The sequence below is a fragment of the Anolis carolinensis genome, unplaced genomic scaffold (genome assembly GCF_035594765.1).
Source record: "Anolis carolinensis isolate JA03-04 unplaced genomic scaffold, rAnoCar3.1.pri scaffold_10, whole genome shotgun sequence".
Lineage (NCBI taxonomy): Eukaryota > Metazoa > Chordata > Lepidosauria > Squamata > Dactyloidae > Anolis > Anolis carolinensis.
Genome location: NW_026943821.1, coordinates 16,198,733 through 16,219,404, shown reverse-complemented (window position 1 = coordinate 16,219,404; position 20,672 = coordinate 16,198,733). Strand labels below are relative to the sequence as shown.

Genomic DNA, 20,672 nt, shown 5'->3' with positions numbered 1-20,672 from the left:
AGGAATTTGCGATTTTTCGGGTTTCTGGCCTGCTTTCAGATAGGCAGTTTAACTAGAGAAATTTATTTATTTATTTACAACATTTATATTCCGCCCTTCTCACCCCGAAGGGGACTCAGGGCGGATCACATTACACATATAGGCAAACATTCAATGCCTTTTAACATAGAACAAAGACAAACAAACATAGGCTCCGAGTGGGCCTCGAACTCATGACCTCCTGGTCAGAGTGATTCATTGCAGTTAATTGCAGCTGGCTTGCTCTCCCGCCTGCGCCACAGCCCGGGCCTGTGCTAGTTTCACAATACAAAATAAATATGGCTTTTTTACTCTATGTGTATTGTACAAATATTTGCAAGAATCCAGAGAGCTGTCCTTCCAGGAAGTTTCACATAATGCAACAAGAGAAAGTAATTCACCTAGAAATCTTATCTAGCTGGGTCTCTGAATGTCTATCTACGTTACATAGTTTAGTTACTTTAACTGTTATGACTCCAACACGTGTAATAATAGGATTTGTAGTCAAAGAAATAGTTAGAATTCCTTGCTAGAGATCTCAGTTGGAATTTAAAGCATTAGAGCTCTCTCTCTGAATTCTAAGTGCCCTGACAACCTGCAAATTTCAGAACTCTATGAGACAAGGCCATGGCTGTTAAGCGGTGTCAAAGTGCTATAATTATGCAGTGTGGATACACCTTGAGCCTTCCCCGCTCAAGGAACAAGTCTTTAATATGGATACAGTGTGAGCACATTAACTACAGTAGAGTCTCACTTATCCAACGTAAACGGGCCAGCAGAACGTTGGATAAGCGAATATGTTGGATAATAAGGAGAGATTAAGGAAAAGCCTATTAAACATCAAATTAGGTTATGATTTTACAAATTAAGCACCAAAGCATCATGTTATACAACAAATTTGACAGAAAAAGTAGTTCAATACGCAGTAATGCTATGTAGTAATTACTGTATTTACGAAATTAGCACCAAAATATCACGATGTATTGAAAACATTGACTACAAAAATGCGTTGGATAATCCAGAATGTTGGATAAGCGAGTGTTGGATAAGTGAGACTCTACTGTATATGTATAGCCCTCGATGTGACTCTATATTTATAGAGATGAAGAAGACATTGTGTTCAGAGCAACAGCCTGTTGTGGCACAAAAAGAATAAAAGTGGGAAAGGAATCCAGAAACACTTTAACACTAATTTATTTTAGCATTATGTTTATTTATAACCTGCTTTTTCTCTCTACAAATGAGAATCAAAGCAATTTACAAAACAAGTCAATACAATTTAAAAAATATATCTTTGAATATGTGCTTCATTTATTCATATGCACTGATGAAGTGATATTAAAGCCAATGGCTTTTAAGCATTTTAAAATAGTTGGGGGAGGGGGGTAAGGTAGAACATAAATGGATACAGAAAGTTGTAAATCATGACTAGGATTTTTAAAAAGCTTAAAAACCTATGGCTTGGGTGTTGGTAGTGAATTGTTGGCAGACAATACAGACAATACATACAACACAGAGTGCCAATTGCTGTCTTATGACATGGCTGAATAATTAAGGAGCTATGAAAGGCTTTCATGGCCGGAATCAATGGGTTGCTGTGAGTTTTCTGGGGTATATGACTATATTCCAGAAGCATTCTCTCCTGACATTTCACCCACATCTATGGTAGGCATCCTCTGAGGTTGTGAGGTCTGTTGGAAACTAAGCAAGTGAGGTTATATATCTGTGGAATGTCCAGGGTGGGAGAAAGAGCTCTTGTCTGTTTGAGGCAAGTGTGAATGTTGCCATTGGCCATCTTGATTAGCATTGAATGGTGTAAGGATGTTATGAGTTAATGGGAATTATTGATATGATTTTATTTGTTTGTTAAAAGGGAAAAAAGGGAGTTATGTATTAATGAAGGCAGGTCTCACATAGAAGCCTGTGGAAGCAGTGTACAGCAGGTTACCATAGCAACGTAGCCTCTCTTTGGAGGAAAAGGGGGCGTGGCTTAGTTGGCAGTTAAAGCTTACCCTTTTTGGAAAAAAAAACTGTTGCTGTTAGACTTCTGAAGTAGGAGCTATTGAAGTTAGCTGGATAGAAGCTACTCTTTAAAAGCTTGGAATATTAGGAAATTGAGGCTTGTTTACACAGGCAGACGGCAGCTTGGTGTCATTCAGGGAAAGGCTGAAGATATAAGCTGACCGGGAGTTTAATCTATTGCATTCTGAGAGAAGTTGTTTAAGAAATATTCATTCAAACAAGACTGCACTGTAACTTAAGATCCTGAAACATCTATATATTGGAACCACACACTTATGTACAAATAAATTTGAATTTTGTTGTTCATAAAGATCAGTCTCCTTGCCTCACTCGGAGCCTGAAGGAAAGCCATTACCATTGACTATTCATCACCTACTTTAAAAGACATTACCTCACGTTGGTGGCAGTTACCGTACTTTCCTATATAAGTTACCATACTTACTCATATAAGTTCATCAGTTTTGTTATCCTTCTTTACCCTCCAAATCCTCCTGATATATATATACTCCAAACATATCTTCCCTTCATATTTGAAAGGCTGTTTACAATTGGAAGCAAGTGGTGGGATCCAAAAGGATTCCTCCCTCACACCGTTTCACAAATTCACACATCGCCTCTTAGCAAATGGCCTTGCAGTTTCTAAGTCTGGTTGGTTTCTGCCTGCCTGGGAGAATACTTTGTTGGGAGGTGTTAGCTGGCCCTGATTGATTCAAACACTAAAATCAGGACAGTAAATAAAGAATGACACAGCTTCCCAATCACCTGTCCTATAGAATAGGGATGGAGGCATTTCACCCTCCAGATGTTTGGGACTCCAACTCCCAGACCATGGAAGAGATTAAGTTATATGTGATGCAAAACATATGGAAGGTCAGTGGTTCACTCTCCCCTATAGAGGTAATTTTAAAATGATCCCATTCATTCCAGTGCCCAGTTTTAGAGCTTCCGTCTTTCTACTCAATTTAAATTTTGGCTTAAATATCAAAAGCCGGCACCTTTCCTAATACAAAAGCTCTATTCTACATTATCAGTATCTTTCCACATTGTTCATGATATTCACAGTACTTGACTGATTGAAAAGATAAGGATTAGTTAATATATAGTTCATGTATAGTTCATAACGCATTTCATCTTCCTCTGCGAGTTGGAAGTATGAGATAGTTCAGAAGAGTTGAGTTGAAGAAAAAAAAGTTCAGAAAGTCTTGGGATCCTTGGACACATCTGTCTGGTTATCAGCGCTGCTGGGGGCCATGTTCTGATAAACCACCACAATCTGAAGAATGGAAAAAGCCATGGACAAAATGATCTCCTTAGCCACTTATTCTGCTCCTCAATATCTAAACAGCAGCTTGCATTTGCCCACAGCAATAATAATAATAATAATAATAATAATAATAATAATAATAATATTTTGCCATGCCAAAAGATCTCAGCCGGCATTTGGAAACAATAGACATTGACAAAATTACGATCTGCCAACTGCAAAAGGCCACCCTACTGGGATCTGCACGCATCATCCGAAAATACATCACACAGTCCTAGACACTTGGGAAGTGTTTGACTTGTGATTTTGTGATATGAAATCCAGCATATCTATCTTGTTTGCTGTGTCATAATAAAGTTAATAATAATAATAATAATAATAATAATAATAATAATAATAATAATAACAACAACAATAATAATAATACACTTTATTTATATCCCACCCTATCTCCCTGAGAGGACTCAGGGCAGTTTACAATCGATATCAGCAAACATTCAATATTGTGAGAAGTTGAACAGAGACAACCTCCAAATCCCAAAAACAAATCCACATCTACATCAATAATAATAATAATACACTGTACTGCAATATTGCTAGTAATATTATATGTAATTCATAATATACAATTATATTATATATTATTATATTGTACTATATTATTATACCACAATATATATAATACCCTACCAGTATATTATACTATTATACACTATTATTATTATACACTCCACAAGAAACTTAGGCAAGCCCACACTCTACAGCACATAAGGAAAGAACTAAAAACTTGTTTCTTTCAACAGGCCTTTGATAGCGCCTAAGAGAACAGCCAGACCATTCTTTAAACAGGGAAGGCTAAACTGTTTACAAGAATTTTTAATCAATAACTATTGCTATATTTTATTCTTCTCAATTTTATAAGTCTGGTTTTAAATGTGTTATTGTATTTTTAATGTTGATACACTTTATTTTATATGTGGAGGCACCATGTGTGCTATTCTAAGTCATCTGAAGTCCCTATGGGAGATGGTGGCAGGGTATAAATAAAAGCTTATTATTATTAATAATAATAATATTATTATTATTAGTGGAAGTAGTAATAGTAGAAGTAGTATTGCACCATATCATAAGTTGTAGTATATACAATATACAATATATTATAAAAAAAGGTTTTCCACTGACATTAAGTCCGGTCGTGTTCGACTCTGGGGGTTGGTGCTCATCTCCATTTCTAAGCCGAAGAGCCGGCATTGTCCATAGACACCTCCAAGGTTATGTGGCCGGCATGACTGCATGGAGCGCCATTAAGGTCCCGCCAGAGCGGTACTCACATTTGCATGTTTTCAAACTGCTAGGTTGGCAGAAGCTGGGGCTAACAGCGGGTGCTCACTCCGCTCCCTGGATTCAAACCTGTGACCTTTCGGTTTGCAAATTCAGCAGCTCAGTGCTTTAACATGCTGTGCCACTAGGGGCTCCACATAAGATACTATACTACAGCATTATTAATATTACATACAATATACCAGCACTATTACATCACAATGTTATTATTTCTATATATTATTATATTGTATATATTGAGGGGCTCCCAAGTGATGCAGTGAAGATGCGCCCTCAGACTGAATATTACCGTTTCAGCATAGGTATTTCGGCACACAGTCTTGCACCCAAAGGCAGCAGAAGAAATGGCGATACAGCACTCGAGGATGGCAAAAACCAGTAAAACTGCAAGGATCCCATATCTGGTATTCTGCCAAGAAAACATACAGGAAAAGGACTCATTCTTCAGGGCTGAACATATAACCAGGATCTGACTCAAGGTTGATGCAACCAAACATGATTCAATAACAAAGAAAGAACCACAAAGTGAGCTAAACTGGAAGACACGCATACTACGAGGGTTGAATGAAAAGTAATGCCTCCACCTTCGTAACTCCTCAACGGATGACAGTACTGATATGCTGCAGGTATTGGCTTGTTCAGTAGACTCTCCTCTACAGTTCCATTTGTTGGGAAGCCTTAGCATTGAACAGTTGTGTTGTTAAAGTGCAAAGTATGGAACCCTGTGCAGATGGTTGGTCAATTCTTGACAGCAGAAGGTGTCACCCCAAAGGAGATTCATCAGGGAATGCAAACTGTTTATGGTGATTGTGTTGATGTGAGTACTGTGCGGCGTTGGGCGAGTAAGTTTAAAGATGTTGAGGTGTGAACATCTGACTTGTGTGACAAACAAAAAATTGGACGTCCTGTGACCACAACCACTGAGTTTCACAAGCAAAAGGTTGACAGATTGATTCAGGACGATCGTCGTATCACTAGAGAAAAATTTCCAGCATAGTCGGCATTTCACAAGAACATGTGGGTCACGTTATTGCTTTGCTTGGCTATCGGAAGATCCGTGCACAATGGGTCCTGTGAGACGCTGGTTGTGGAAACAGAGTGTCGACTTCTTCCGTGACAGCTTCAGAAAACTTGTTCTTTGTTGGCAGAAATGTATCCAATTGACTGGTGATTATGTGGAAAAGTGAATAGTGGTAGTTAAAGAGCACATTCTAAGGATTATTTCTGCGGTTGATTTATTAAAATATTTCCATTCAAACCCAAGTAACGAAGGTGGAGGCATTACTTTTAATTCAACCCTCGTAGGATAGCTAAGAGAATGTTATACTCCTTTAAAGAGCATGGGGGACGGGGGCAAACACAAGATAACTAATTGCAAATGTCCCTTTGGATAAGCAACCACGGTCTACTACAAATGAGATATTTACTTACACGATAAATCATTTTATCAGCGCACTGTTTTTTATCTGCTTCCGATTCGAAGTCGTGACATCCAAAATAGTAATACCTTCGGTCAAATATCAATGACATGCAAAGCAATATGATTCCAACGCCAGCTGTGACAGCACCCACAACATTCATTCCCAGCATGCCTTTCACCTAATAGTGAGAAACAATATTATATTATTTCATTAAGTATGGTACAGGTATATCTCTCCTGATGCTGGACCTATAAATTTCTCTGATTTTTTTTTTTTTCGTGTCAGGTGCGACTTGAGAAACTGCAAGTCGCTTCTGGTGTGAGAGAATTGGTCATCTGCAAGGATGTTTTGATGTTTTTACCATCCTTGTGGGAGGCTTCTCTCATGTCCCCACATGGAGCTGGAGCTGACAGAGGGAGCTCATCTGCACTCTCCCCAGGTTGGATTCGAACCTGGCAGCCTTCAGGTCAGCAACCAAACCTTCAAGTCACGAGGCTTTAACCCACTATGCCACCGGGGGCTCCATTTCTCTGATAAAAAGAAAATACTGAGCAAAATATTTTGCCAGTTGCCAGTTGTAAGGTTGCTGCTTCCATTTTCGCATAAGCTTTTTTTTTTATCATTCTAAAACGTTGAAGGGCCTATTGCAAGGATTGACTATTGGTTAAGTAACAAATGGAGATATCTTTGGTCCTGCCTTTGTCTTTAGGATTGCTGACCACTTAAACGTAGATAGTCAAACTTCTCCCAAATAGATTGTATTTGCCCCCATCAGTATTCTTTTTCCTAACCATTTCTGGGCTTCTCTATACTCTCAGCACTGCTGAATACAGATATAAATCACTACATTTAGTGCATGACACACACTTTTGGGGGATGTAACTGGCATGTTTATTTCCATCTACATATACCATATATACTTGAGTATTAACCGACTCAAATATAAGCCGGGTCACTTAATTTTACCAAAAAAGTCTGAAAAAACTTATGAACTCAAATAAAAGCCAAAGGTGGGAAACTTCTGGTAAATTCCAAAAATAAAAATAGATACCAATAAAATTATATTAATCAAGGCATCAGTAGGTTAGATGTTTTTGAATATTTACATAAAATTGTAATTTAAGATAAGACTATCCATCTCTGATTACTACAAATACTTGAGTATAAGCTGACCCGAATATAAGCCGACCCAAGTATAAGCCGACCCGAATATAAGCCGACCAGGACCCTCACACGAGTATAAGCCGAGTTGGGCTTTTTTAGTCCTAAAAAAGGTAAAGGTAAAGGTTTCCCCTCATGTTAAGTCCAGTCATGACCGACTCTGGGGGTTGGTGCTCATCTCCATTTCTAAGCCAAAGAGCCGGCATTGTCCATAGACACCTCCAGGTCATGTGGCCAGCATGACTGCATGGAGCGCCCTTACCTTCCTGCCGGAGCGGTACCTATTGATCTACTCACATTTGCATGTTTTCGAACTGCTAGGTTGGCAGGAGCTGGGGCTAACAGCGGGCGCTCATTCCACTCCTGGGATTTGAACCTGGGGCCTTTTGGTCCGCAAGTTCAGCAGCTCAGCGCTTTAACACACTGTGCCACCAGGGGTCCCTTTTAGTCCGAAAAAGGGGCTGAAAAACTCGGCTTATACTTGAGTATATACGGTAAGAAAAATGGCTCACATTACTAGCTTACTGATTAAAAGAATCCCACCCACAGGAGAAAAGCGGGATAGAAAGGAATTTATTATTATTATTATTATTATTATTATTATTATTATTATTATTATTATTCTGCAAAGACTCTGGCAGAAACCAGTGCAGGTGGTCCCGGTGGTGATGGGCACATTGGGTGCCGTGCCAAAAGATCTCAGCCGGCATTTGGAAACAATAGACATTGACAAAATTACGATCTGCCAACTGCAAAAGGCCACCCTGCTGGGATCTGAGCGCATCATCCGAAAATACATCACACAGTCCTAGACACTTGGGAAGTGTTCGACTTGTGATTTTGTGATATGAAATCCAGCATATCTATCTTGTTTGCTGTGTCATAAAATAAATAATAATAATAATAATAATAATAATAATAATAATAATAATAATAATAATAATAGAAGCAGAGATTTAGGACTGCCACAATCCTTCTGTTATTGGTATCAGTTTTGCAAGCATTTTTAAGTAGTCCTTGCTAGAATCCATAAAAAGATCCACAAAGTGTTTCAACAATAATCCATAATGCTTCAAAACACAGTATTGGCAAAAATGACTTTGGTGTCTCTCAGTTCTACCCAGCCTTGGCCATTCGGATGTTTTGTTTTGTTTTTTACTTCATTTAAGATACTTTGTGCTTTTCCTGCACAGCAAGGGGTTGGACTGGATGGCCCATGTGGTCTCTACCAACTCTATTATTCTATTATTCATCGCCTAGAATCCTTCTCCATGAACAATGCTGGCTTGGGTCCAAAGCGTCTGTGAGCCACTGCTCTCCCATTAGGCCTATCCTCTCAATCATATCACTCATTCGCCAAATGGATCACTTACCAGTGACATCTTCGGATTCCTGGCAGCTGCCACAGACAGAGATCCTGAAATGATATACTTTGAGAGATAAAAGAAAAAGTCAGAAGAGGCAACGAATAAAATTTAAGTGACTGCCTTGTATTCCTCCAGTTTTATCTATTAGATCTTAATCCAAAAAATATCATTTGAACATGCTCTTAAGTAGAATTACCAATATTCCAGTCCAGTACGATGCTTTAAGGATAACGTAAATCTCATAGTCTGTATCAGTGGCATCCATCACGATTGCAAAAATTATCCCAATAATTCCTGTGAGTATCTGGGTAATCTGGAAGGACAAAATGGAACAAGTTGGTTTAGGTAAAAACAAAATGGTATGTCAAGGATAAACACTAGGCTTGCTCAAATAATTCGTTTTCCCCGTTAACCGTTATTAATTCGTTATTTTCATTTGTTTTGAAGCAATATACGGCATTGGTTGTCCACACGTCTGGATATCGCGGTTTCGAATCGCGAGAGGCCGTTTTTCGTTATGTCGTCGTTTTTTTCGTTAGGAAAAAAAAGCTTTTGCAAATCACCCAAACTCCCACCATTCAGGCCCTTTCCTTTTGCCCCTCAGCAAAAGGGGCGTCACGGGCTCAGCCAATGGGAGGGGGCGAGGGGGAAGGAGGCCGAGGAGGAGGAGGAAGACGGAGGGGGGAAATGGCTGCCGCCGCCGCCTCGCCTCAGCTCAGGCCTGGTGTCTCTCTGTGAGGCGGGAAGGTGGCGGATGGAGCCGGGAATGGAGAGACCGAGAGAGACAGAGAGGGGCCCGGCGGTGAGGAGGAAGAGGCCCGGGATGCGAGGGGGTGTGGGCCAGGCCCGTCCTCGGCTGCTCCCGGGGAGGGAGGGAGGGAGGACTACGACTCCCAGGGGCCCAGATTCGCACCCTCCCTCCCCCCAATACAGGTCTCCATACGACGCTACATGAACTTGAATGGATACTGTGGTTGTGTTGTCGAAAGCTTTCATGGCCGGGATCACACTGTTGTGGTATGTATTCCGGGCTCTATGGCCATGTGCCAGAAGCATTCTCTCCTGACGTTTCACCCACATCTGTGGCAGACATAGAGGTTTTGACGTCTGTGCGAAGCTAGGCAAGTTGGGTTTATATATCTGTGGAAGGTCCAGGGTGGGAGAAAGAACTCTTGTCTGTGGGAGGCAAGTGTGAATGTTGCAATTGGTCACCTTGATTAGCATTGAATAGCCTTGCAGCTTCAAAGCCTGGCTGCTTCCTACCTGGGGGAATCCTTTGTTGGGAGGTATTAGCTGGCCCTGATTGTTTCCTGTCTGGAATTCCCATTTTCTGGGTGTTGTTCTTTTACTGTCCTGATTTTAGCTTTTCTGTAGCTAAAAATGCATATAAAATTGATTCTATAGGGAGGATAAATGATTGGATTTCAACTCCTACAGCTTGGCTTTCTCTGCCAATAATGGTACCATATCAAACTAAACCTCCCAAGATTCTGTAGCAGTGAGCCATCTTGGATATTGTAAGGGATTTATTATTATTATTATTATTATTATTATTATTATTATTATTATTATTATTAGACTTTGCTCCCAGGAAGGTGCCTTCGCTGTGGCTCCCAACTTATCTATCTATCTACCTTTCCACATATTCTCCACATTGTGTGTATGTGTATGCATATTATATATACATGAGCCCCGATGGCGAAGTGTGTTAAAGCACTGAGCTGCTGAACTTGCAGACCGAAAGGTCCCAGGTTCAAATCCCGGGAGCAGAGTGAGTGCCCGCTGTTAGCTCCAGCTTCTGCCAACCTAGCAGCTTGAAAACATGCCAATGTGAGTAGATCAATAGGTACCGCTGTGGCGGGAAGGTAATGGCACTCCATGTAGTCATGCCGGCCACATGACCTTGGAGGTGTCTATGGACAACACTGGCTCTTGGGCTTAGAAATGGAGATGAGCACCAACCCCCAGAGTCAGACATGACTGAACTTAACGTCAAGGGATACCTTTACCTTTACCTATACACACACACACACACACACACACACACACACACACATTATGCAGGGACTATATATATTATATACACAGTATATATCACACACACACCAATTTAACAAATTTTCAGCCACAAAAACAAAGTTTCTGAAGTAGAACAATGACTTTCACAGTAAAGACAACCCAATTTAACAGGAAATAAGACTTTCAAACCAGGAACAGATTTCTGCAATTATTAAAAAATGGTTTATTATAAAAGCTATGAAAATTCGCCAAAAATCAGAGGATAAGGGAAACGTTCCAAATTTTGGTGAGCTATCAGTGTTAAATGTGTTCTACCACTGTACCAAGTTGGAAGAAGATCACTCAAAAAATGAGGGTGGGAGAGTCCTGTAAATTCCTCTCCCTCTGTGCTGTTTTTGGGAATTGCGCATGCGCGTCCGCCATTAACGAATTAATTTAGAAAATAACGAATTTTCGTTAATTTCGAATTTTTTGGGGGGCCAAATTCGGAAATACCATCAGAAACGAAAAGCTGCCCCCCTCTAGTTTTGAAACGAGTTTAGAATCAAATTTTTCGTGGATCGATCAAGCCTAATAAACACCAATGTATTATCAGTAATGTAAATGTCAGATTAATATAAAAAAGTTTGTATTGTCAAAGGCTTTCATGGCTAAAATCACTGGGTTGCTGTGAGTTTTTTTCGGGCTGCATGGCCATGTTCCAGCAGTATGGAGTATGTCCATACACCCTGAAAAACTCACAGCAACCCATAAAAAAGATAGATTTTTTTGTTGCAGGGATGATTATTTTGTTTTGCTTAACTTCTAGTCCTTTTGTCCATCAAACCCAAGGTGGCATATATGGCTCTTCTTCACAACATTATTCTCATAACATTACAAAGCAGATTAAATAGATAGTGTGATCCCAAAGTCACTCAATACGTTTATGGTTCAATGCATCCATTCCTTCCAAGTTTCAGCCTCAACACTACTCTTCTTTCATTGTATGTGATAAAGAGATAGAGAAGACCAAACTAAACAAGACTTGAAATGAACTATTGACTGTAATGTGAAATTTCCTCCTTATGCCAACATAAGAGAGGAATGCATAGACTGGGGGATTTTGACAAAGGATTTTGCCCACTGCTATAACTTCAATGAAAGGAGTAAACAATAGCTCTGAAATCAGTATACCTTTCCTTGGTGCATATCCAAAACTCCCTTATACCTGTCATATGCATGCAAACGTATACATGGGAATGGGTAGTTTTTGCAAACTGCAAATCATATGTTGTTATTAATTCTCTTATTGCAAAACTTCTCAGCTGCCCAGAAAGAACCCTGAAAACATTTACTGTCTCAAAAGACGTGCATAGTGTTCATAGAATAATTCACATGTACTTTTTCCTATATGGGTACTACTCACCCCCAGGACAAGCGGTTCTCCCAAATAGAACTTCTTCAATGGTTGTGGCAAGGAAGGTTTTGTCTCGTGGCTTGTAGAAGGATTTGACAGCTGGGGCAAGACTGGTATTGAATCCATGATTGTGTTTGGAAGCAGGCTTGCAAAACAGCAAAATTTCCACTTTATAGGAGGAGCAGAGGAGAATATCACTGTCACCAAACACACAATTCACCATGGAAAAAGAAAATGAAGGAAAACTGCCATTTCTAGATGTCCTAGTCATCTGTAAACCAAATCATCAATTGGGCCACACAGTTTACAGAAAACCTATACACATGGATAAATCTATATATATAAAAGAGTGATGGAATCAGGGCACCGGACAAAACAACAAAACTACAGGCCCCCAACCTCGAAATCTGACAACACAACCCATCATCCACGGCTCTAGGTAGATACAACAAAAAGAAAAGAAAAATAAAGCTCTAATTAGAGGGAGAGGAATAATTGTTTTTATCCAAATGCTGCCAGTTAGAAGGCTAAGCTCTGCCCACTTGGTCCCCTAGCAACCTACTCAGCCCAGGGGACAGGCAGACTTAGGCCTCACTTAGGCCTCTTCCACAGATTATCTAATTTGCACTGGATTATATGGCAGTGTAGACTCAAGGCCCTTCCACACAGCTATATAACCCATTTAGAATCTTATATTATCTGCTTTGAACTGGATTATCTTGACTCCACACTGCCATATAATCCACTTCAGTGTGCATTTTATACAGCTATGAAGAAGGGGCCTCATATAATCCAGTTCTAAGCAGATAATATAAGATTATCAATATACAGTACAGTCTCACCATACTTCGTCACAGCAACGAGTGGCCAAGCACAGCTAGTATCTACATAAAAACTCCAGCCATCACTCAGGTAAAAAAAGAAGCATAATTAAAATATGATGTTTTGGTGCTTAATTTGTAAGATCATAACGTAATTTGACATTCAATAGGCATTTCCTTAATTCCTCTTTATTATCCAACATTTTCACTTATCCAACTTTCTGCCGGCCCGTTTATGTTGAATAAGTGAGACTCTACTGTATTATATCCTTTGGCACATATTTATTGGACCAATCTAAGTGTTGCATAATTGTGAACAGGGTCTCAAAAATATGTGATTCACCAGATACCATGTTTCCCCGAAAATAAGACAGTGTCTTATATTAATTTTTGCTCCCAAAGATGCGCTAGGTTTTATTTTCAGGGGATGTCTTATTTTTCCATGAAGAAGAATTCACATTTATTGTTGAACAAAAGAATGAGCATTTATTATATACTGTACAGTCGTCATCACAAGCCAGCATAACCAGACAAACTGTGAAATCCTATCAAGAATTTCATGTTACTGCCATTATTTCTATGTACAACAATCTATGGTATGTACATTTACCAATCTTGCATGCTCTGGTGTTCTGTTTCACGAACATGCTTCCAAACACAAACTTTGCTAGGTCTTACTTTCTGGGGAGACCTTATATTTAGCAATTCAGCAAAACCTCTACTAGATCTTATTTTCAGGGGATGTCTTATTTTCGGGGAAACAGCGTATGTGGTGGAAGCTCCTTCTTTAGAGGTTTTTAAACAGAGACGGGATGACTATCTGTAGCGGTATTTTGATTGTGCTTTTCCTACATCATACAGGGTTGGCCCATGTAGTCTCTTCCAACTCTATTACTCTAGGATATATTTTAAATATTTATGTAACAAATACAATACAATGGTCTTCAGGGGTCTTAAGACTCCAGATCTGCAGATTATCATTCCACACATCATTAAATGAGAGAGAGGGCTGCTTCCCCATTACATCCAATGTGTCCCAATGGGTCTTAGTAATAATATTAATATTAATCACAATAGTTATTCTGGGACCCTAAGCTGAGTCTGAGAGAGGGATGCTTAACCTTGACAACTAATGTGTCCCAATGGGTGATGATGATGATGATGATGATGATGATGATGATGATAATCACAGTAGTTATTCTGGGACCCTAAGCTGAGTCTGAGAGAGGGCTACTTCCCCATTACATCCAATGTGTCCCAATGGGTCATAATAATAATAATAATAATAATAATAATAATAATAATAATCACAATAGTTATTCTGGGACCCTAAGCTGAGTCTGAGAGAGGGCTGCTTCCCCATGACAGCTGATGTGTGACAATTGGTGTTAATAATAATAATATTAATAATACAATAGTACTCTGTGGAAGACCCAAATGGGCTAAAAGGGGTCAAAATACCCTCCGTGTGTGGTGATTTTCACCCCTCTAGCCCAAAAACTCAGCTGGGTGGGGTGAGCCTCAGAAGCCCTCCCATTGCAGCCAATGGTCTAAAAATGTTCATTTATTTTTTAGCCAGTCAAAAATTTGAGTCGTATAGGCAGCCCATTTTTGTTAGTGAGTCACAAATACAAAAATGAGATGATACAAATAAAACTACACAAAACAAACAGCAATTCCATATGAATGCACAACACTAATAAACTGTACAAGTAGCCGTTAAGTTACAAACAAGATAGGTTCTGTAGATTTGCAAGCTGTGGTGCCTGTTATGCTTTCTGTCCCTGAGATCACTGGATTTTGAAAATGTGGCTTGTTGTGGAAACAAAGATTGGAGAGAAAGTATCAGTGGAAACACCTTTTCCCCATGATAATAAATCTTTCAGGAGTGAGTTTCTTTCACTCCCATTCTTTACGGCATGAGTCCTTTGCAAATTGGCTGTTTGTAACTCTTGGACTGCCTGTATGCAAGACTAAAAATAAATACAATCAGAATATAATATATACTAAAACATGCTTGTGTGTATGTGCCTTCAAGTCACCTACCTGTGGATTTATGGTTTTAGGGTTTTCTTAAGAGAAAGAGAAAGAAGTTGTTGGTGTTTCCTCTTCCAAAACTTTGCTTCGCTTCCAAGATCGTTCAGGATCTGATGCCTTTAAGGCATTCAGGCAGAGAATCACTACACAACAGAGATTTAAACAGATTAAAGAAGAAAAAGGCGATCATTGTTAGCCTCATTTGAACTTTGTGTTGAAATTGCTAATATCACAGTGCATGAACCTGGGGAAAACAAGCACTCACCTCTTATTTTCCAGAAAATGCCACCCCACTTAGTCCTCCAGCTTCATATGCAGCAGTCCATAATGGAAGAAGAAATGTGGTTCCAATTGCACAATTTCCTGGCACTCACTCCACACCCAATTTATGCAAAATGTATCAAGTTCTGCATTTTTTAAAAAAAAAACAAGCCCGTTTGTAGCCTTGCATTGGAAACAGTTTCAGATACATGTCAAAACTAATCAAACCACATTTTAGGGACTTGGGTGAGAAAAAGCCTCCAAATAAAAAATGTAAATAAATAAATCATGCAATGTGTTACTGTGAGTTTTCCAGGCTGTATGGCCATGTTCCAGAAGCATTCTCTCCTGACATTTCACCCACATCTATGGCAGGCTTTCTCAGAGGTTGTGAGGTCTGTTGGAAACTAGGCAAGTGGGGTTTATATATCTGTGGAATATTCAGGGTAGGAGAAAGAGGTCTTGTCTGTTGGAGGCACATGTGAATGTTGCAATTGGTCAGCTTGATTAGCACAGAATAGCCTTGCAACTTCAAAGCATGGCTGTTTCCTGCCTGGGGGAATCCTTTGTTGGAAGGTGAATAGCTGGCTCTGGTTGTTTCTTATCTGGAACCTGGGACCTTTTTTGGTCTGAAAGTTCAGCAGCTCAACGCTTTAACACACTGAGCCACCAGAAGCTCCTGAAATAGATACAGTAGAGTCTCACTTATCCAACACTCGCTTATCCAATGTTCTGGATTATCCAACGCATTTTTGTAGTCAATGTTTTCAATATATCATGATATTGTGGTGCTAAATTCGTAAATACAGTAATTACTATATAGTATTACTGCGTATTGAACTACTTTTTCTGTCAAATTTGTTGTCTAACATGATGTTTTGGTGCTTAATTTGTAAAATCATAACCTAATTTGATGTTTAATAGGCTTTTCCTTAATCTCTCCTTATTATCCAACATATTCGCTTATCCAACGTTCTGCCAGCCCGTTTACATTGGATAAGTGAGACTCTACTGTATATACATGCAGGAAAAGCACAAAGCACCACCAACAGATGGCCATCCAGCCTCTCTTTAAAAGCTTTTAAGAAAGGAGCTTCCACCACCCAAAGGCACAGTAGTAGTATTATTTATATCCATCCGTTATTCAGGACCTAGGGCAGGATGCATCGGCCTCACTGTAGGGCGGGCTCTGCTTGTTTTTCTCCTGAGAGCAGGGCCTTTCATTGGCTGAGTCCCCCAGTGCCAATCAAGCCTCCGCCTTCTCCAGTGATTGGTCCCTCCTCCTGTCAAACTGGGGCGGGAGTTGTCTCTGACACACACCGCAGCCAAAGGAACGAAGGCGCCTGGATTGTCCATCCCAGGGGTCCCCAAACTAAGGCCCGGGGGCCGGATGCGGCCCTCCGAGGTCATTTACCTGGCCCCCGCCCTCAGTTTTATAATATAATATATTGTATATACATATAATATTGATAATAATATTATAATGTAATACAATATAACACTAATAATAATACCATATAATAATATTAATTATATATTCTACATTACATATAATATTACTAATAATATTACAGTACAGTGGTATAGTTCAATATAGTAATATATAATGCTAATATTGTGCTATGCTAATAATAATAATATTGTATGTACATATAATTTGTAAGCCACTCTGAGTCCCCTTTGGGGTGAGAAGGGTGTGATACAAATGGAGTAAATAAATGCAGTAAATAATAAATAAATAAATAAATAAATAAATAAATAAATAAATTTTAGACTTAGGCTCACCCAAAGTCTGAAATGACTTGAAGGCACACAACAACAACAACAACAACCCTAATTAACTTGACTATCTCATTGGCCAGAAGCAGGACCACACTTCCCATTGAAATCCTGATAAATGTATGTTGGTTAAAATTGTTTTTATTTTTAAATATTGTATTGTTCTTTCGTTGTTGTTGTTGTTGTTGTTGTTGTTTTTGCACTACAAATAAGACAAATATGCAGTGTGCATCGGAATTTGTTTGTATTTTCTTTCAAATGATAATCCGGCCCCTCAACAGTCTGAAGGATTGTGGACCGGCCCTCGGCTTAAAAAGTTTGAGGACCCCTGGTCCATCCAGTGGGGTCCTGGGAGTTGCCAAAGCTGTAGCAATAGTAGTGTCGTTTGACACCTATGAAGTCCTGGGATCTGTAGTTTGGTGAGGCACCAGAGAAGGGAACTACAACTCCCAAGGAGTTGAACTGGTCATTGACTATAATAAAGTGAACTTGAACTCCTAAGGAGCCAAACTACAGTAGAGTCTCACTTATCCAACATTCGCTTATCCAACGTTCTGGATTATCCAACGCATTTTTGTAGTCAATTGGTGCTAAATTCCTAATTACTACTTAGCATTACTGGTGGCACAGTGCGTTAAAGAGCTGAGCTGCTAAACTTGCGGAACAAAAGGTCCCAGGTTCAAATCCTGGAAGCGGAATGAGCGCCCACTGTTAGCCCCAGTTCCTGCCAACCTAGCAGTTCAAAAACATGCCATTGTGAGTAGATCAATAGGTACTGCTCCGGCGGGAAGGTAACGGCGCTCCATGCAGTCATGCCAATGGCCACATGACCCTGGAGGTGTCTATGGACAACGCCGGCTCTTCTGCTTAGAAATGGAGATGAGCACCAACCCCCCAGAGTCGGTCACGACTGGACTTAACGTCAGGGGAAAACCTTTACCTATTGCTGCATATTGAACTACTTTTTCTGTCAAATTTGTTGTATAACATGATTTTTTTTTCGTGTCAGGGGCAACCGGAGTTGCTTCTGGAGTGAGAGAATTGGCCGTCTGCAAGGACGTTACCCAGGGGACGCCCGGATGTTTTTGATGTTTTTACCATCCTTGTGGGAGGCTTCTCTCATGTCCCCGCATGGAGCTGGAGCTGAATGAGGGAGCTCATCCGCGCTCTCCTTGGGTGGGATTCGAACGTGGCAGCTTTCAGGTCAGCAACCCAACCTTCAAGTCACGAGGCTTTTATTCCCTGGGCCATCGGAGGCTCCGCATAACATGATGTTTGGGTGCTTAATTTGTAAAAATCATAGCCTAATTTGATGTTTAATAGGATTTTTCTTAATCCCTCCTTATTATCCAACATATTCGCTTATCCAACGTTTTGCCGGCCCGTTTATGTTGGATAAGTGAGACTCTACTGTACATGGATTTCACAGTATGGGCGCATCCAGTGTCCCATGCACTTTGCAAAGGCATGTTATGTTCAGTGCAGGTTCCTACTATGCAGTTGAAACAATCCCATCTACACTGCTATATAATACCGCTTCTGAATCGATACTAGCTAGTAGCTACATTGTACTTTGAGCAGAGTCTCTCCAGCTATACTGGATTCCAGGAGAGGCAGCCAAAGCGACGGAAAGCGGCATGGGGAGGGGCTGGAAAAAGCAGATCTGACCCAAACCCGGCCTCGAAACCCCGCGAGAGGCTCAGCCAGGAAGGGGAGGGGGCTGCCCGCGGGGGAGGGGACTCTTCGGAGGGCGATCTATGGGGAGAAAGGGCCCCCCAGCCAGGACTCACCTCCCGACCCTCCGAAGAAGCCCTTCCCGTTCAGAGGCCCCAGGCCGGAGGGCGAAGAGCCGGCCAAAAAGCCAGGCGCCGCCTCTCTTGTCCTTCTGCCCACCAAAGCTCCCAATGGCTCTCTAAACTGCACTAGAATTGGGTTGCTGTGAGTTTTCCATGTGAGGTTTCCATGCTGCATGGCCACGTTCCAGAAGCATTCTCTCCTGACGTTTCGCCCACATCTATGGCAGGTATCCTCAGAGGTTGTGAGGTCTGTTGGAAAACTAGGCAAGTGGGGTTTATATATATCTGTGGAAAGTCCAGGGTGGGAGAAAGAACTCTTGTCTGCCTGATACAAGTGTGAATATTTCAATTGGCCAATTTGATAAGCATTGAAAAGCCTTGCAGCTTCAAGGCCTGGCTGCTTCCTGCCTGGGGGAATCCTTTGTTGGGAGTTAACTGGCCCTGATTGTTTCCCCTGTTTTTAGCGTGTTGTTCCTTATTTACTGTTCTGATTTTAGAGTTTTTAAATACCCGGTGGTGAAGTGTGTTAGAGCTGAACTTGCAGACTGAAAGGTCACAGGTTCAAATCCTGGGAGCGGAGTGAGCGCCTGCTGTTAGCTCCAGCTTCTGCCAATCTAGCAGTTTGAAAACATGCCAATGTCAGCAGGCCCGTAGCCAGGATTTTGTTTCGTAAGGGGCTGGGATTTTGGTTCGGGGGGGGGGGGGGGACTGAGTCTGAGCGGGAGAGGGTCTACGCTAGCAAACCTTTTGTATCGTTATCCCAATACCCCCATGCATATGGGATATATTGAGCATGGTGATCAGATCATGATATGAATAAACATAACAGTTTAAATAATAAATGTAAGGCCTTCTTGCGGACCACCCTGAGAATTTCCGGGGGGGGGCTGAAGCCCCTCAAGCCCCCCCTCCCCCCCGGCTACATACCTGAATGTGAGTATATCAATAGGTACCGCTCCGGCGAGAAGGTAACGGCGCTCCATGCAGTCATGCCGGCCACATGACCTTGGAGGTGTCTACGGACAACGCCGGCTCTTCAGCTTAGAAATGGAGATGAGCACCAACCCCCAGAGTCAGACATGACTGGACTTAATGTCAGGGGAAACCTTTACCTTACCTTTACCTTAAGCCTCAACAAAATAGTGAAAAGCAGAGACATCACACTGGCAACAAAGGTCCGCATAGTCAAAGCAATGGTATTCCCCCTAGTAACCTATGGATGCGAGAGCTGGACCATAAGGAAGGCTGAGCAAAGGAAGAGAGATGCTTTTGAACTCTGGTGCTGGAGGAAACTCCTGAGAGTGCCTTGGACCGCAAGAAGATCCAACCAGTCCATCCTCCAGGAAATAATGCCCAATGGCTGCTCACTGGCGGGAAGGATGAGGCAAAGATGAAGCACTTTGGCCACATCATGAGAAGACAGGAAAGCTTGGAGAAGAGAATGATGCTGGGGTAAATGGAAGGAAAAAGGAAGAGGGGCCAACCAAGGGCAAGATAGATGGATGGTATCCTTGAAGTGATTGGCTTGACCTTGAAGGAGCTGGGGGTGGCCACTGGCGTGGGCTGGTCCATGAGGTCACGAAGAGTTGTAAGTGACTGACTGAATAAACAACAACAATGGTTACACACCCATTTGCGCTACAAAAAAGGCATAAAGCTTGTCACGATTATGTGCCTTCAATTCACCTATTGACTTATTGCAACTCCACAAATTTCATTGGGTTTTCTTTAGCAAGGAATACTCAGAGCTGTTTTTCCAATTCCTTCCTCTGAAATATAGCCTAAAACATCTTGTATTCATTGGTGGTTTCTCATCCAAGTACTAATCAGGGCTTACATCACTTCATTTCCAAGCTCAGATGAGATCTGCTGTCCTTCGGGTATTTAAAAAGGTAAAGGTTTCCCCAGATGTTAAGTCCAGTCGTGTCCAACTCTGGGGGTTGGTGCTCATCTCTATTTCTAAGCCGAA

General features: G+C 41.0%; 1 protein-coding gene across 4 annotated transcripts; it reads right to left on the bottom strand.

The window, feature by feature from the left end:
• Positions 1-1,210: 1,210 nt before the first annotated feature.
• LOC103279889 (membrane-spanning 4-domains subfamily A member 4A) lies at positions 1,211-18,820 on the bottom strand. Of its 4 annotated transcripts, none has more exons than XM_062962632.1 (9): positions 18,698-18,815; positions 15,133-15,274; positions 14,877-15,010; positions 12,019-12,154; positions 8,791-8,907; positions 8,601-8,657; positions 6,077-6,244; positions 4,935-5,054; positions 1,211-3,313 (listed from the first exon to the last, which is right to left on the bottom strand). In XM_062962632.1, the coding sequence occupies exons 4-9, from the start codon at positions 12,133-12,135 to the stop codon at positions 3,233-3,235; spliced, it is 660 nt and encodes a 219-aa protein (XP_062818702.1). In that variant the 5' UTR covers positions 12,136-12,154; positions 14,877-15,010; positions 15,133-15,274; positions 18,698-18,815; the 3' UTR covers positions 1,211-3,232. The 4 variants fall into 4 exon arrangements, with proteins under 4 accessions (XP_062818702.1, XP_062818700.1, XP_062818699.1 ...); XM_062962630.1 differs by having other exon boundaries at positions 12,019-12,206; positions 18,698-18,814; XM_062962629.1 differs by having other exon boundaries at positions 12,019-12,177; positions 18,698-18,813.
• Between the last annotated feature and the right edge of the window lie 1,852 nt (positions 18,821-20,672).